Source organism: Ctenopharyngodon idella, chromosome 15 (assembly GCF_019924925.1).
Source record: "Ctenopharyngodon idella isolate HZGC_01 chromosome 15, HZGC01, whole genome shotgun sequence".
In the NCBI taxonomy this organism is placed as follows: domain Eukaryota; kingdom Metazoa; phylum Chordata; class Actinopteri; order Cypriniformes; family Xenocyprididae; genus Ctenopharyngodon; species Ctenopharyngodon idella.
The window spans coordinates 22,974,280-22,991,503 of NC_067234.1; the positions used below are offsets into that span (position 1 = coordinate 22,974,280).

Consider the following 17,224-nt stretch of genomic DNA (forward strand, 5'->3'; position numbering starts at 1 on the left):
AATTATGGAAATATATGGTTCAGATCACTCAAACCATATATGGAAATGGAGGTTATATGGTCAGTAATGGAGCTTGGTTGTCATCTAGTGAAGAAGTTTGGTACTGCGCCCAAACAAAATCTTACTGAAAGCTCATTTTTTGAGATATCAACCTAAAATTTGGATAAAGCCTTATGTCTATATTCCAGAGCATTCTTGACTTACAACTATTTAAGTTTGGATAATGCATTTTCATGTGTATACTAAAAAAAAAAAAAAAAAAAAAGTGTTAACAGTTAACAGGTTAAAACTATATTTGATTGACTCATTGACTCATTGTTTGGACAAAAAACACTTCTTGTTTTGAACTCCACAGAAGAAAGAAATTCATTCAGGTTTGTAACCTCATAAATGATGGCAGAATTTTCATTTTTGTGAGAAATGTCCCTTTAAAGGGTTAGTTCACCCAAAAATGAAAATTCAGTGGTCAATTAATCACCCTCATGTCGTTCCAAACCCATAAGACTTTTGTTCATCTTCGGAACACAAATAAAGATATTTTTGATCAAATCTGGGAGATTTCTGTCCCTCCACTGAAAGTCTATTCACACAAAACTCACTTCAAAAAATTCATAAAAGAGATCATAGACAAAATCCATATGAATTGAGCATTAAATCCAAGTCTTCTGAAGAGGCACGATCACTTTATATGATGAACAGGTTTAATTTAAGATTTTATTCACATATAAACATTGATCAGCGAACGTACATATTTGGTAAACGGAAACTCAAGCATTCTGAAAGTGAACAAAAGTCTTACGGGTTTGGAATGACATGAAGGGTGAGTAACTGATGACAGAATTTTCATTTTTGGGTAAATTATCCCTTTAAAAGCCATAGAATTAAAATGCACCATTTCCTGTTTTTAATCCAGGGCACATTTGAGATGATCCAGTGAATGAGGATGCGTTTGACTCATGACTCATCCAATGGGTATTTTGTTGTTGGGCTTGGTAAAAGCTCTCGTGCACATGGACGCTCATCGTGTACACTTGTCTGACAAGTGTAAAAACAGCAGATGTATGTGGTCAGTCGTAATCTTCAGCGAGTTAAGTCACTGATGCCGTGGCTTTGCTCCCTGGTATGTTGGGAAAATGTTAGGCTAGAAGGCAACAAACATCTGCTGAGAGGATCAGAGAAGACAGCGTTCCCCTGACAGCCACAGGCCCTGTCAATCTCATATGAGCACAGGTGTTCTCATAACACCACACAGGAAGTGAATGTTGACAGACTGAATACACTTAACTAAGTTCCTGAAAAGAAAATAATTACTGTGTATTAACTGATGATCAGGGTCCAAACTTAAAGGGTTAGTTCATTCAAAAATGAAAATTCTGTCATTAATTACTCACCCTCATGTCGTTCCACACCTGTAAGACCTTCGTTCATCTTCGGAACACAAATATATTATAGATATTTTTGATCAAAATCTGATGGCTCAGTGAGGCCTCCATTGACAGCAAGTTATTTTACACTTTCAATTGCCCAGAGAGCTACTAAAGATATCTTTAAAACAGTTCATGTGACTATAGTGGTTCAACCTTAATGTTATGAAGCAACGAGAATACTTTTTGTGCGCTAAAAAAACTAAATAACAACTTTATTCAACAATATGTATTGATGGGCGATTTCAAAACGCTGCTTCATGATGCTTCGAAGCTTTACGAATCTTTTGTTTCGAATCAGAGGTTCGGAGCGTGTATCAAACTGCCAAAGTCACATGAACCATTGAAATTTCCAAACACTTATGACGTAACAAAGCCTCATTTACTGAAATGTACGTGACTTTCATGCTCCGAACCACTGATTCGAAACAAAAGATTCGTAAAGCTTCGAAGCTTCATGAAGTAGTGTTTTGAAATCACCCATCACTAGATATTGTGGAATAAAGTCGCTATTTTGTTTTTTTTTGGTGCACAAAAAGTATTCTCGTCACTTCATAACATTAAGGTTGAACCACTGTAGTCACATGAACTGTTTTAAAGGGGACCTATTATGCAAAATTCACTTTTTAAGGTGTTTGAACACAGATGTGTGTCCAGTGTGTGTAAACAACCAGCCTATAATGGTAAAGATCCACCCAATACTTTTTTTTTTATTCGGACGGGTTCGCTACAACAGGCTCGTACTAATAGTGGATAAAAGCAAGATGACAACATAAGATATAAATGCAATTAAACTAAACTATACCTGTTCTGTCTCCATGCAGCATATATTCTCTGGCTCTGTAGGCATCATTTTCAGACTCCGATTCGAACTAAACAGCTTCAGAGAGTTTCTGACATTATTAGTGTGTGAGATTGTTTTGTCACCGAAACTCTGAGCATCGGTTCTTTAAGCTCCGCCCTCTTAGGCCGGGAGCAACAGCTCATTTGCATTTAAAGGGACCCACACTAAAATGCCGCGTTTTTGCTCAACCCCAAAAAGTGGCAATTTCAACATGTTATAAAAAAATCTCTGTGGGGTATTTTGAGCTAAAACTTCACATACACACTCTGGGGACATCAGAGACTTATTTTACATCTCTTAAAAAAGGGATCCCCTTTAAATATGTTTTAGTAGCTTTCTGGTCATCTGAAAGTGTTAATTAACTTGCTGTAAATGCAGGCCTCACTGAGCCATTGGATTTGATCAAAAATATCTTAATTTGTGTTCTGAAGATGAATGAAGGTCTTACGGGTGTGGAACGACATGAGGGTGAGTAATAAATGACAGAATTTTCATTTTTGAGAGAACTAACCCTTTAACACTGTCCAAGTGAGTAAAACCAGTTTTGGAGAGTAAATAAAATGAGTTACTCACAAGCAGCTGGAAACTTTTGCATTAAACTGCAGCAAAATGCATTTGTAAATCTGTAAGAATTATAGCCACATATGTGGAATATTTTTCACGTTAATCCACAAAAAGAAAATGTGAGGAGTGAAATCCTGATATTTGTGACAAGAGCAGTTCTACTGAGAGATGGATACTGGCTCATGTCAAGTGAGGCTGTGGGTAACACAAAAAACAACACGTTGGGATTTTGTTTCTCATATTTTAGTTTCGGTGGATTCATGTAAGGAATATTCCACATAGTGTTTGTCACAAATATGCTAGAAAAAAAAAAGCACATTTTCTCATTTTACTCACCATTGACAGGTATGACAAAACAGTCATTTTGGATTCTGTTTCCATGTGCTAAATATATAATTATTTTGTGTAGCTGCTAGTAATTTTTTTTATTTTAATGGCTTTTTTTTTTTTTTTACTTTTACTGATATAGACAGTGAGAGAGAGCAAAGGAAATGTAGAGATGTGTGGGAACAGGATTGGTAAAATTCACAAATCCAATTAGCGTCAAAAACAAGGGTGCCACAAATTAATGTGGTAAAGCATGTGGACTAATTAATAAGCCACATTTCAAAAGCTCCTAATTTTTACCTCTATTTTACACCATTTTTCAATAATATGAGATGATGGCACATCAACTAAATTCAGTCTCAAAATCCTCACAACTCAACTTGTAGAGGATGACACAAGTTTGATATCCAGGTAATGCTAGCTACTGATAAAATGTTCTGCTTAAATGCATTGTACTGTAAGTTGTTTTGGATAAAAGTGTCTGCCAAATATATGAATATAAATGTAAAATTTGCATGTGATTCCTAAAAATGTAAAACAATCACTTCAGTTATAAAATGGAGTAGTCTCTCTCTCTTTTAAAACAGTTGTTTCAATTATATAAATGTTAAGCAGCTGCTTTAAACTCCTTATTTGAGCTATGAAATTCCCATTAATCTAATGGCAGTATCACAGTAATGACTTAAAATGTCTTTTTGAAGCATTCAAACACATTTCTATCACACCCACAATGCAAAGCATCAGACATAAAACAGCCTGCCTTTGCCACCTTGTGAGATGCGGCAGCATGCAGTGAAGGGGAAGGAAAGGTTGGTAAGGATGAAATGATGAAGGGCAACAAAACATCAAGGCAAATGAGACAGAAAATTCACAAATGAAACATCAAGAAAATGGCCCTGAGTCAGAAAATGGAGAGAGAAAGAGAGAGAGTGAGGCAGAAAAAGGAGGCAGTAGGCAGGAGATGGAGGCAGAGTTGCTTGGTCTCATCTTAATTCAGACTGGCAAAATAACTGGAGGATGAATTGAATCAGGTCTGCTACAGCTGCTTCCCCCGGCTTGTGCCAGTTAGATTCCCATCCAGTTCTTTCTTGCTCAGTCTTTCTCTCTCTCATTTCTACACACACGCAAGCACACATTTTGCCACGTTCTATTAACACTGCCTCTGCACTCCGCCAGTTTGCTAAAGCACACCGTCTCTATAACAGCTGTCAGATACAGTAATCCACACGCTTTAACATAAGCTCCGCATAGTTCCAAAACATAGTGATCCGCCTAAGTAGAAAATTCTCCCTTCATTTACTCACCCTCATGCTGTTCCAAACCTGTATGTTTTTCTATCTTCAGTAGAACACAAAAGAAGATATATATTTTGAAGAATGTTTCAGCTGTTTTTGTCAATGAAATACAATGAAATTCAATGAAGCTCAAAACAACATTTGGTCTCCTTTAGGGTTCGGTATCGTTAAACCATTTTAGCGATTTAATCCAATTCTGCCTACTGATTACAAATCTTACAATGAACAAAAATCATCAGCTTAAAGAATGCTGACACAAGGAACTGTGTGACTGTTTACGAGGATATTTTGATAATTTTGTGTGTATTTGTCCATTCAAGAGCAAGAAGATGCGAGAGAGAACTAAATTCGGTATTCACACACTATATGAGAGGTGTTTTTTTGTGCACGCTTGGAAATGTGCGCAGCACAGAAAATAGTGCACGAGTGCTGAATTGAGTTCTCCTTTAAGTCTTCTTGCACTTGAATGGTTTAAAAATCACATTAAAGGGGGACTCAGTAGAATTTCAAAAACTGTTTGGAAGTTAGTCGGGCCGACACCAACAACAGATGTCTAACCAATCAGCATTAGGGGGCGTATGACGGTTGAGAAGAGAGAGAACGAGCAAGAGGGAGATTTGAAAATAAGAAAAAAAAACTGCAGAACGAGAGATGGGACACAATACAAAAGCTCAAAAGAATATCACTGGAATTAAGGTTTATGACTGGGCAAGCGCTTTAGGACCACGTTTATATTAGAAAAGCTTTCCAGTGCTGGAGAGAGCTAAGCGGGAAGGCCTGGAAACAGACACGGAGGCTGCTATGATTCCCCCTACTCATGTGAGTACACTGGGTTTTGATTGTCTGGAGCTGCTGTGCTGTTTGCGACTAACAACGAACACTTTGTATTTACTCTTGTGTACTGTATGTTCATTTTTTGTGCTTCCTTGTCGTTCATTCATCATCTGTCCTTTTTTTTCGTTAAGCATTTTGTTGTGCGTCATCCACTCTTGCATCCACTCTTGCATTGCGTGTGTAACAGTGGCCAGATAGTGAGAGTTTTGCACTTAAACCACTGCACACTGATGACTGCTAGAGAATGAGGTGTTTAGCGTCATTGATAGTGCACTCGCCTCACCTACCAACAGTGATTGGGCCGGGGTTAGAGACCAGCATGGTGGTTGGGATTGGAGTGTGAGTTTTGGAGGCGGAGCAATGAAGAGAGGGGTAGGTTTGTTTGGGTTGATTTCAAATATCAACAATATCAACAGCGTTGTTCAAAATCTACTTACCGCACCTTTAAAATGCACACACAGGAATTGATATACAGTGAACTATCCCTTTAAGGATTCATAGGTGCGTTCTTCACACAAGCTCAGAGAAAAGGTAAATCCAAGATGGCTGACGTGACATGTAAATTTTTTGTATTTTAAATTGTATGTTTCATTCAATACTGAAAAGTATCAAGGAAAATAGTTCAGTCTAATTAAAAAATCTTTTTTGTAGCAAATGTCTGTGCATTAGAAGTATTTTTTATACGTATTTCAGTATTGCGTTGTCTCGTCAAATCGAGTCTCTCGCTATTTGTGTTGTGCTTTGTTTTGCTGCCTATGTAGAGGTTTCCAAATCAGTCACTTCCATGACAGTGAGGATGCCACCTTAAGCAGAAAAGTATACTTTGGTTTTTACGTGTACGCTAGGGTATGCTTACAGTGTGAGTTGCACTTTGTGTCATTGACACAAACAGAGGGAACAACAACAAAATACTGTTGTTGTTGTACTGCAACAACAACAGATTCCCACATTGACAAATGCTTGGTTGAGGTGGTTAAGAGATTTTTATGACTCGTAACTTCTGTAAACAAATAGCACAGGCGATCCCTGTGTCCTAATATGCCTAGTTCCATACTACGTAGTAGGTAAACAACAGTGTGTGAGCCAAGTAGTGTGTCCGAATTCACAGTATTCATAAAACAGCAGCTGAAAAGTACCTGGATCACCTACTACTTACGTAAAAATTCTGAAGTGCGCAACCAACGGACACTTTACTATCCCCATGAGGCCACGAGAGAGGATTTGTGAATGGCAGTGAAGCAAGTCAACTGATTCTGTAGGTCACATGCAGGGTTGCCAGATTTTAACAACAAAACCCACCCAATTGCTACTCAAAACTAGCCTAATCGCCGGGGTCCCTGGTAAAAATAGCATTTTAGGGGGTAATATCCACGTTTTTGGCGGGGTTCCCCTGGTAAAATTCACATTCCAGTGGCTAAATATCATGTTATTTAGGGTCGCTTCAACCCTGCAGACATGAAAAACAACCTGCGGCAACAGTGTAAAAGTAGCCCAATTCCGTGGGAAAACCGCAGACTTGGCAACACTAGTCACATGACGATGCAACAATAAATATGTTGGGCTGTACGCCAAATGTTCATGTCAAAACTTTGGGATTTTATGTCAGCTGCGTATGTAGGCAATGAAGCAGCTCACTAGGTAGAACAGAGCTAACATTTAAGCAGCAACAGAGGAGCTAATAAACTCTTCCATGTGACTTCACACAGATCAGACTGATTGCATCTGACAGGTTCAAATGGCTGCGGTGAGGTCTGTTTAATGGAGATGAGCAACAACATATGCATGAAGCTAAGAATATCATCTCGCTTCTTTGTGATTCATATTTCATGTGTGCTGTGATGTGTGTCGACACACGTGTAAAAGGCTGAGAATGCATGCATGCGTGTCTTACCATGGACCTGCAGCACGGCGGAGGCTTCGGTTTTGCCTACGCTGTTTTCGGTGACACACGTGTAAGTGCCCTCGTCCTCCGCTCTGACCCTCATCAGATGCAGGCTGTTGTCACCACGGATCTCAAATCTATTCGGCCGAGAAGGTGAAAAGTGACAGAGGTTGTCCATGAAGAGAGCAGATTGAACAGTCATCACACCTTTCTCCTACATCCTGTCTATATCCTTCCACTTTCTGAGAGGACATGTCTATGTGACTCCACCATATATGCCATTGTACTGCACTGTACTGTGCCCCAAACTCTATGAAACACTAATTATATTTTATTCTTGTGGCTTTTTCCACTTTTTTTGGACAGTAAAGAGAGAAGACAGAAAACTATTTGGGGAGAGAATGCGAATTGGATCAAGACACAAGTCAGTTCAATGGGCGGCCATCATTAGTCATACAACTGCAGCAATATATTTGAATGGGTGAAGCCTGAAATCTTTAAAACTGTTGGCTAAGCTTTAATTTAAATAACATATGCCATATTGCCAGTAAAATCTGACAACAGTGGTATCAAGTTTTGTATCACTAGCTGAAATCACACTATAAAACTCCATTTCTATAGGTGCTATATTGAGCATTGCAGTTTCTAACATACATTTTTGTGTATGTTAGAAGTAGTAAGTCTCCTCCTTCCCAGATCTGAACCTGAATCTCCTACATAAGCGCCAACATGCGCTAACCACTACACCATGGCTCAGACTAAATGCAAATTATAGTAATACAATACATTACCTTTCATAGTAAACTAGTCTGAGAAGATGAGATAACCCAAATCACCCCCAGCTGCTGCCAACAAATTATTACCACAAAAATTTCAAACTTAATGTTGGTTATATAATTTTCAGTTTTTAAATATATTTAAATGTAATTATCATATTACATATTGTGTATAACATCAGATATGTTAAATGGAAGCTCAACCTTACCGGCTGACAAAGTCTTAATGAACTTACAGTATGAACTTCATTAAGTTTTAGTGGAACGGACTTTAAATGGAGCAACAGAAGTCTATCATTTGACTTTTGAAGATGAATGAAAACCTAATGGGTTTGGAATGACATTTGGGTGAGTAAATGATGACAGAATTTTCATTTTTGGCTGAACTACCTCTAATGTTTTGTTGTATGTATTATTCCTCTTTTTGAATGGAGTATGTGTATACAAGGTTACATCACGGTTTGAAGTTTATTGAGCATTCTCCTTCTCTAACTGAACTATAACGGAAAGCTCATCACAAATGTTTATAAGCAGAGTCTTGCCTCCCCCGTGGTAGTTCTCCCTCGTCTCTGTTCCAGCGGACTGTCGGAGCCGGGTCTCCATGAACCTCGCACAAGAAGTCAACAGTCTCCTCAGCCAAAACGATCTGATTCACAGGTCTGCGGATGAACACTGGCCTCTCTGCTCCCACAATTACACAGAGACATCACAGAGTGCTTATTTTAACCCTTTTGTGAAACCAAAAGAAAAACTAGCCATGAAATTGAACTTACCAAACACAACAAGTTCGGCTGGATCACTGTCTCTCTCGCCCACCATATTGGTGCCCACGCACACATACATGCCTGCGTCACTTTTCCGGGTGTGAGAAATCATCAGCTTACCACCACGCATCTGAAGAAAAGAAAAAAAACAAAAATCACACATATCTCCATATCATCATTTAACATGACTTGAAAACGGCTTGAAAAATATTCATTAATATCTTCTTGAATTGAATAAAATCAGTTTAAGGTGTAATTTATTCCTCTATAAAAAAAAAGGTTTAACACATACCACACTTTACAATAAGGTTCATTAGTTAAAGGGTTAGTTCACCCAAAAATAAAAATTCTGTCATTTATTACTCACCCTCATGCCGTTCCACACCCGTAAGACCTTCATTCATCTTCGGAACACAAATTAAGATATTTTTGTTGAAATCCGATGGCTCAGTGAGGCCTCTGTAGCCAGCAATGACACTTCCTCCTTCAAGATCCATTAATGTACTAAAAACATATTTAAATCAGTTCATGTGAGTACAGTGGTTCAATATTAATATTATAAAGCGACGAGAATATTTTTGGTGCGTCAAAAAAAACCAAAATAACGACTTATATAGTGACGGCCGATTTCGAATGTGTCGAATCAGCGGTTCGGAGCGCCAAAGTCACGTGATTTCAGAAATATTTTGAAATCGGCCATCACTATATAAGTTGTTATTTTGGGTTTTTTTGGCGCACCAAAAATATTCTTGTCGCTTTATAATATTAATATTGAACCACTGTACTCACATGAATTGATATGGTATTGATATTAAATATGGTTTTAGTACATTAATGGATCTTGAGAGAGGAAATGTCATTGCTGGCTATGGAGGCCTCACTGAGCCATCGGATTTCAACAAAAATATCTTAATTTGTGTTCCGAAGATTAACGAAGGTCTTACGGGTGTGGTCTTAACGACATGAGGGTGAGTAATTAATGACAAAATTTTCATTTTTGGGTGAACTAACCCTTTAACATTAGTTAACATGAACTATAATGAACTGCACTTCTACAGCATTTATTAATCTTTGTTAATGTTAATTTCAACATGTACTAATACACTATTAAAATCTTGTTAACATTAGTTAATGCACTGTGAACTAACATGAACAAACAACAAACAACTGTATTTTCATTAACTAACGTTAACGAAGATTAGTAAATACAGTAACAAATGTATTGCTCATGGTTAGTTCATGTTAGTTAATACATTAACTAATGTTTAACTAATGAACCTTACTGTAAAGTGTTACTGAAATTATTAATATTTTTTTACAAATATGTACACATACATGACATGAAGACTCATTTCAGAAGCCTGGTTTTATTTTATTTTAGTATTATTTATATACTATTATATATTTTGAATTAGCTTTTCTTTTTATATTTTAAATTTTCATTTTAAATTTAGTTTAAGTTGTAGTCATTTTGTTACGTGCCTGTGACATTTTTTATTAGTTTTTTTTTTTTTTTACCTTTAATTTATTTTTATTTTAGTTTTAGTAAATTTGGAATTTTAACTTATTAAACTTATTTATTTCAAATTTTTTTAATTTCTAAGTTTTTCATCTAATATTTATATTTTATTTATTTATTTATTTATTTTTTTTACTTAACAAAAACTAATTTTAATAGTTTTAGTGTTTTCAACACTGGTAACCAGCACAACATAAACATAAAAAATGACTAAAGTGCACCTTTCATTTACATACACTCAATTTGTTTTTGGCAGTGATGTCATTTGTTGGTGGAGAACAGGACATGACTAAGTACACTGATTTATGTTCCAGTCGATACTGGTTGCAGAGGGGCAGAGTGATGTCACTGCTACACTGCAACCTAATCATCACTCCTGTGCCAACATTGCACTTTCTGCTATTGACTCACAGAGATCCTGCCATCCTTGTCATTGACACGAACATTGTTCCTCTTCCAGGAAACAGTGGGCTCGGGGTGACCCCTGGGAGGGACGCACTCCAGCACAGCAGGTTCTCCGGCTGCCACCACCACGTCATTGGGAGGCTGGCGGAAATCATCCCTGAGAACTATGGGAGATTGAGAGAAGTGTTAGCTCTATGTTTATGTTTTTGTTTGTGCTCCCCTGTGTGAGGTGTTTATTCATGGATATTCATTGAGGAACTGGGGAATTGTGAGTCAGAGATAAATGAGGCGTCTTCGCTTTTTCTCAGCTCCTGTCCTCAAATCTCCTGTGCTCCTTCCTGCATGTAATGCCTCGGCTTTCTCATCTTATCAATTATAAAGTGTTTTCATGACAACACATTCACATTTAAATACAGCTGAATAATTGACCAAAGAAAAGAGACATGACATGACTGGGGGTCTGTTCCAAAACCTAGTGAGCTGCCCTAATATTTACACTACCGTTCAAAAGTTTGGGTGCAGTAATTTATTTATTTATTTTTTATTTTATATGTGAAGACATATATAATGTTATAAATATTTTCCCATTTCAAATTAATGCTGTTCTTTTGAACTTTATACTCCTCAAAGAATCCTAAAAAAAACGAATCACGGTTTCCACAAAAATATTAAGCAGACAGCAGTTTTCAACACTGACAATAGTAAGAAATGTTTCTTGAGCAGTAAATCTGCATATTAGAATGATTTCTGAAGGATCATGTGACACTGAAGACTGGAGTAATGATGCTAAAAATGTGAAATTTAAAATAAAAAACTAGTGTGATAGGGCTGGGTAAAAAATAACGATTTCTCAATTTTAATCGATTCTCATTTTTACGAACCGATATCGAATCTTAAATCCCAAGAATCGATTAGTCTAGTCTGTTTTCAGTTGATGAATGAACAGAACATGTAGCGCGCCTCTCATCCAATAAATCACAATAATCTTTGTGCTTTGTTACTTTTGATATGAAGCAAAGTCTCAGATTTCAAATGACGTCCATCTTATTATGAGATTCAAAAAATAAATACCGTTTTGGCGCTGTTTAATGTGGCGTGACAGATCGCTAAAGAGAAGCGGCAGCATGGAGCGCATGTGAACATCCTCTCCTCCGCTTTAATACCAGTTACAGTGTGAAAATAAACATGAATAAACATCTGAAGGTATGTTTAAAGATACAGTACAACTTACCGAAATCCGTATCATGTCTCTTGTAATAGCTCAATCAGTGTTTCAACCTCGGAAAGACGTCAATAAACGTCTTGTAAACATTGTCACGTAACGTCACATTTACCTCAGAAAAACAGATTCAGTGACCATAAACTCGCTAGTCAGCTAGAAAAGTGAACTCTAGAAAGCAGCATTCTGATAAATATAGCTATGCACGTTACATATTCATTATAATGTTCTTCAATATTTAATGCATGTTTGAATAAATCAGTTATGACAGCCACGATTTAAATGTTTATATTTCAAAAAAACGAATTGGAGTAGAAATATGATTATGTAATTCTAAACTTTATTTATTAAAACATCATTGAGTGTAATTTAAGTGTTTGTATATAAATAAGTTAATTTAACCTTCAATAATATTGTAATGTAGTACTAACTGACTCCCATGGGTAGTTTACAGCATTAGTTGAGAGATTTTTTTCCTCTAGAAAATTTGCCATGTACTGTAACTGAAATACTACATCCAAAATAATTGATATTGAATCGAATCGAAATCGAATCGCAAGCATGTGAATAGAAATCGAATTAAATTGTGAAAATTGTTTCAATACCTAGCCCTATAGTGTGATGTTGCTTTAAAATTCGGCTAACACAAGATATCTTATGGTGCATTCAAGTCATGTCGAAAGATCGCATTTACATGTTCAATGCATTTTTCTTTCTTTTGATTTTCTTTCTTTTTTTTTTCTTCAGTTTCCGAGTTGGGTGGATGTCAATGAGAAACATGGTGGACGCAACGGATTGTAGTTGATGGTAAATTTGTTGAAATTAATAATTTTTTTAACAAAAGGTAACTCGCCATCTTGCTGTGACCAAAGTGAATTGAACGCATTTGACATCACAATTACGACTTCCCAACTTGTAAATACTAACTTCCCAGGAGGACTTAAATGCACCATTAATAGGCAGCTCACCAGGTTTTGGACAAGTCTCGCAAAACAAAAATCCAGCTCTTTAACTCTGCAGACAGCCAAATTCAACAATGGCTGGTTGTGTTGACCTTACTAAACGTCAGTATTAACGGCAAACACTGTGAACTCTGCCCCCTTTTCTTTTCTATGCCTACCCTTCACACTGAGAGCGAATGCTGCATTCCCCGCTGCTTGGCATGGCAGGAAAAGTTACCCATAAATCCCCAGTGATGATTGACAGATTAAAAATGCGACCCCTGCCCTATGGCAGCTGCCTCAGGGGGCCCTTTGAGTTTCCTACATCAAAGGGTGAGCTCCTACGGGGCTGTAGACTCTCACCAGCGGCTGGTACAGAGCCTCACACACACATACAAGAATAAATGCCATTCATATTCTCATCTCAGTGAAATATAAATGCATTTTGGTAATAAAAACGTAAGCCAATGTCCACAGATTAATCACGAGTCTGGCAGCAATATCTTGCCGTCTTATCTCAAACACTTTGTGGATGAATTTTTTCGATTAACACCTCAATTATAAGGTGTAATCTCAGCTGTCGTGGGCTGTAAAAGGAAACCGAAGAATGTAAAGCATGAAAATGATTCCACATAAATAAATTCAGCCATCGATTCATAATTATGATATGACCTCTGCAGCAGTTCTGCTGTAATACTGAGTCCTGGCTGTACACCGTCACTTGGCAGACCTTTATAAATGCAATGACTTGTGATAATTACTTATAAATATTCATTGAAATGTCATGTTATTGGTGAGATCCAGAGCAGCGAGTGCTCCATTTTCTTTGTTAGTTAAACTCATGCTCATCTCCTGCCTATGAATATTCATATCTTTCAGGCTGGGACAAATGGTGTGGGTCTGTCTGTGGGCAGTAAGTGACTCACATTAGTATTTTAAGTGGTCATCTGTCAGTCTGGGAACCCAACCTGGCCATAACCAACTTGACCACTCCACAATAAAAACACAATCCGCCACATTCTTGTTTACTCAAACCTTCTTCACATTTTAGATTCTTAGTGACAAATCACTAAACGGTTGTGCCATGGTATTTCCTGCGTCCTATTCACTAACCAATCACTCGCAATCCAGTTTATCCAGGTGGAAATGTGTTTAAATTAGCCCACTCTCATTTTTTTCAGTGCAGATGTGTATCCTTTCGACTGTATGTAAATTAAGCTCACTGTGTAGCCTACCTCACAAAGCTTATAGAGTACAGCAGTTGGGTTCCGGATGTAAAAATTCCATTAATTTTCTCCATAGGGAAACTGATTTTAACAATAACTTGTAAATCTTTAAAGGCAGACCTGTTGTGAGCTCTGAAGTTGTTAATTGTTTTATTGGTATATGCTTTTGTTAAAGCCATCAGTTTCCATTATTTCAATGTATTTTTTTCAAAGAATCGTGTTTAACAGCAAAATTCCTGGTGAAATACTACATTACCCATGATGCTGTGAAGAAAATTAGACCAATCAGAGAGTGGTAGTGAGCAAATCACACCAAAACACCTTGAAGGGAACGCCCACGCCCACTCGCTACTCTCTCAAAATACTTAAAGGATTAGTCCACTTTCAAATAAAAATTTCCTGATAATTTACCCCCATGTCATCCAAGATGTCCATATCCTTCTTTCTTCAGTCGAAAAGAAATTAAGGTTTTTGATGAAAACATTCCAGGATTATTCTCCTTATAGTGGACTTCAGTGGTCTCCAAACGGTTGAAGGTCAAAATTAGTTTCAGTGCAGCTTCAAAGGGCTTTAAACGATACCAGAAGAATAAAGGTCTTATCTAGTGAAACGATTGGTCTTTTTTTTAAAAAAAAAAATACAAATGTATATGCTTTATAAACACAAATGATCGCCTTGCAAGTGCTTCGCCATTCCGCCTTCCGTATTCTTCAAAAAGCTTACGCTGTATGTCCTACGCCTTCCCTATTCTACTTACGGAAAAAAAGGGAACTGCGCCGCGGAAGGCAGAATGGTGAAGCCGCTTGCAAGGTGATTATTTGTGTTTATAAAGCATATACATTTGTATTTTTTTTAAGAAAATGACCGACCGTTTCGCTAGATAAGACCCTTATGTTTTCTGAATGTTTTCGTTAAAAACCATAATTTCTTTTCGACTGAAGAAAGAAGGACATGGACATCTTGGATGACATGGGGGTGAGTAAATTATCAGGAAATTTTTTATTTGAAAGTGGACTAATCCTTCAAATGTTTAGGCATTTTGCCTTAAACTTAAACTTTTTGTCAAATTTTGAAATAATTCAAATGAAAATTTGCTTTAAATAAAAGATTTTATTACACGGCTCTGTGGAATACTTGATTCTGATTGGCCAATCGTGCCATGCAGCGGTATGTTATTCTCCGATAACAACCGCTGAAAACAGATAACACAGGCTCATCCAGGCTCAAGTCAGCAGTGCTATACGCTTGCTAGGAACGATTTCTCTTCGTCGAAGTTTTGTGTTTGGTGAGCTAATAAAATATTAAACTCATCAAATCAATATTTTGTGTACAGTTATTTAATTATGCCATCCAGTATCATGGATTATATCTCTCTTGTTTCATACAAACGCAGCTGCTGCCATCTTTTGACTATTGTTTTGTACACTGTTGGATTATAAGATAACAAACAGGTACAATTTTAAAACAGTTTCATCTCAGATCAATATCTCTTATCCTCATTATTATTTATGTGGCAAAATGCTGTTTAATAAGTGGTGTGACTGTACTGTATCCCTTAAATGTCCGTCTAGTTTGAACTTGCCACGCTAGCAACGTCTCTCTCCGCGGAAGCTTTTCGTTTAAAGAGCTAATAAAATATTTAGTGTCTAATTATTTACTTTTGTGGAAAGTAGCCGTGTAATAAGTGGGATAATGTACATCCAGCCGGTTTTTATCTCAGAATAAACCCCATCAGGCTGAGGCAAGATCCTGATCACCCTGTCAGGGTTTATTCTGCTTTAACAACCGACTGGATGTACATTATCCCTTACGTAATTCTGTGATTCACCTTGTAGCTGGTTGGTTTGGTTCATGGCTAATAATGTTTTGACAAAGACTTTTTATAAATACCTGTAAGAAAAATGAATGGAAAAAATATTTCCTGATGACACTATATAAAAACAGAAAAAAGTGAATCCGGCAACGTTTTATTAAGTTGGTTCCTGTATATATTGCGGCAGTTCAGAATTAAAAGTCCAGTCAGTGGTAACTAAAAGCAAGTTCAGTTTTATCCAAAACAGATCACCGATCAACCAATAAGTTAATGCACCAATAGGTTAATCAAGTTTGAAAATAATGTACCCCGTTAAACCCTAACCAAAAACCTAACTCATAGTGTTAAAAAAAGCAAACGTGAGATTTAAATGCATTTACTCAAACAACAAAGCCATTCTACAAGTCTTTGGTCTCTTTTATCATCACTTGTTTCTTTTCTAGAATGCTGTGTCGTGTGCGAGACGCTGCAAAAGATGTGAGCTTAGCGGTTAAATACGTCCGTCTAGCATGTTTACATTGAAAAACAATGGAAAAGTACTGCAGTGGAATGGAAAAACGAGTTCTATGTGAACGCCCCTAATGCTGTACCAGGTGAGCTACCGAACAAGTTTACTATGCCATGCGTACTATTGTTTTGACTATTGTCATGACATGTATTGTGCAAGGAACCATGCAAAAGTCTTTATTAATCAATAATCTGCCCCTGTAATCATAATTTGTGTGAAGAGGAATAAAAGTAGTTGGTATTTTACTGCCGCTAGGGTTCGTTTTAGCTGGAAACTCCAGTTAAAGTATGTTTTTGGAGGTAAAGGCACGTTTGGAGGTAAAGGCACGTTTTTCCAATTTATAAATGGCAATTTTAATACTACAAAATATACTAATTAAAATTAACACGTGCCGGAAACCAAAAGCCAATTCCACAACGTTTTTGACATTTAAAAATGCTATTAGCAAACAAATAAATAATTTCATCCCCGAAAGCTATGTTTTTAAACTAATTGACTATAAAATGATTCAGTTGTCCTTTTCCCCCATTGGCGGTAAGAGCTGCTGACTCCATCATGGTTGTCTGTCACTGTTAAATGAGCGTCCACTCATTCCCTTGGGCCACTCTGGCAGTGTACAAACAAAGCACAAGCCATCCCTAGCATATAAAAGCATGTTTTACGACAGAAAGAGCACAGATGTTGCAGAAAAGTGGCCAACCGACTAACGGCACACCCAATACAGGCATCTGCCCCATTCCGCAAAACCTATCCGATGGGAAACCCTCCAATCAATGCAGATCTGATGGTCATTCAGATAATGACAGTTGATGCTGAGAGTGACTGGTGGCCCCAAAACAGAACCATAACAACAGTAGTGTAATACATATTTGCATGCATGAGC

The 17,224-nt window shown here is 37.2% G+C and overlaps 1 protein-coding gene across 1 annotated transcript in view; it reads right to left on the reverse strand.

Annotated features, from left to right (window-relative positions):
• The window catches only part of zgc:77784 (uncharacterized protein LOC402947 homolog), a 61,518-nt gene that overhangs the window by 28,695 nt on the left and 15,599 nt on the right, over window positions 1-17,224 (reverse strand). Inside the window, exons 3-6 of the mRNA XM_051863504.1 lie at window positions 10,641-10,798; window positions 8,720-8,840; window positions 8,489-8,627; window positions 7,180-7,307 (exon numbers count right to left, since the gene is read on the reverse strand). Of these exons, the coding sequence (XP_051719464.1) occupies window positions 7,180-7,307; window positions 8,489-8,627; window positions 8,720-8,840; window positions 10,641-10,798 (546 nt within the window). The remainder of the gene's footprint in view (window positions 1-7,179; window positions 7,308-8,488; window positions 8,628-8,719; window positions 8,841-10,640; window positions 10,799-17,224) is intronic.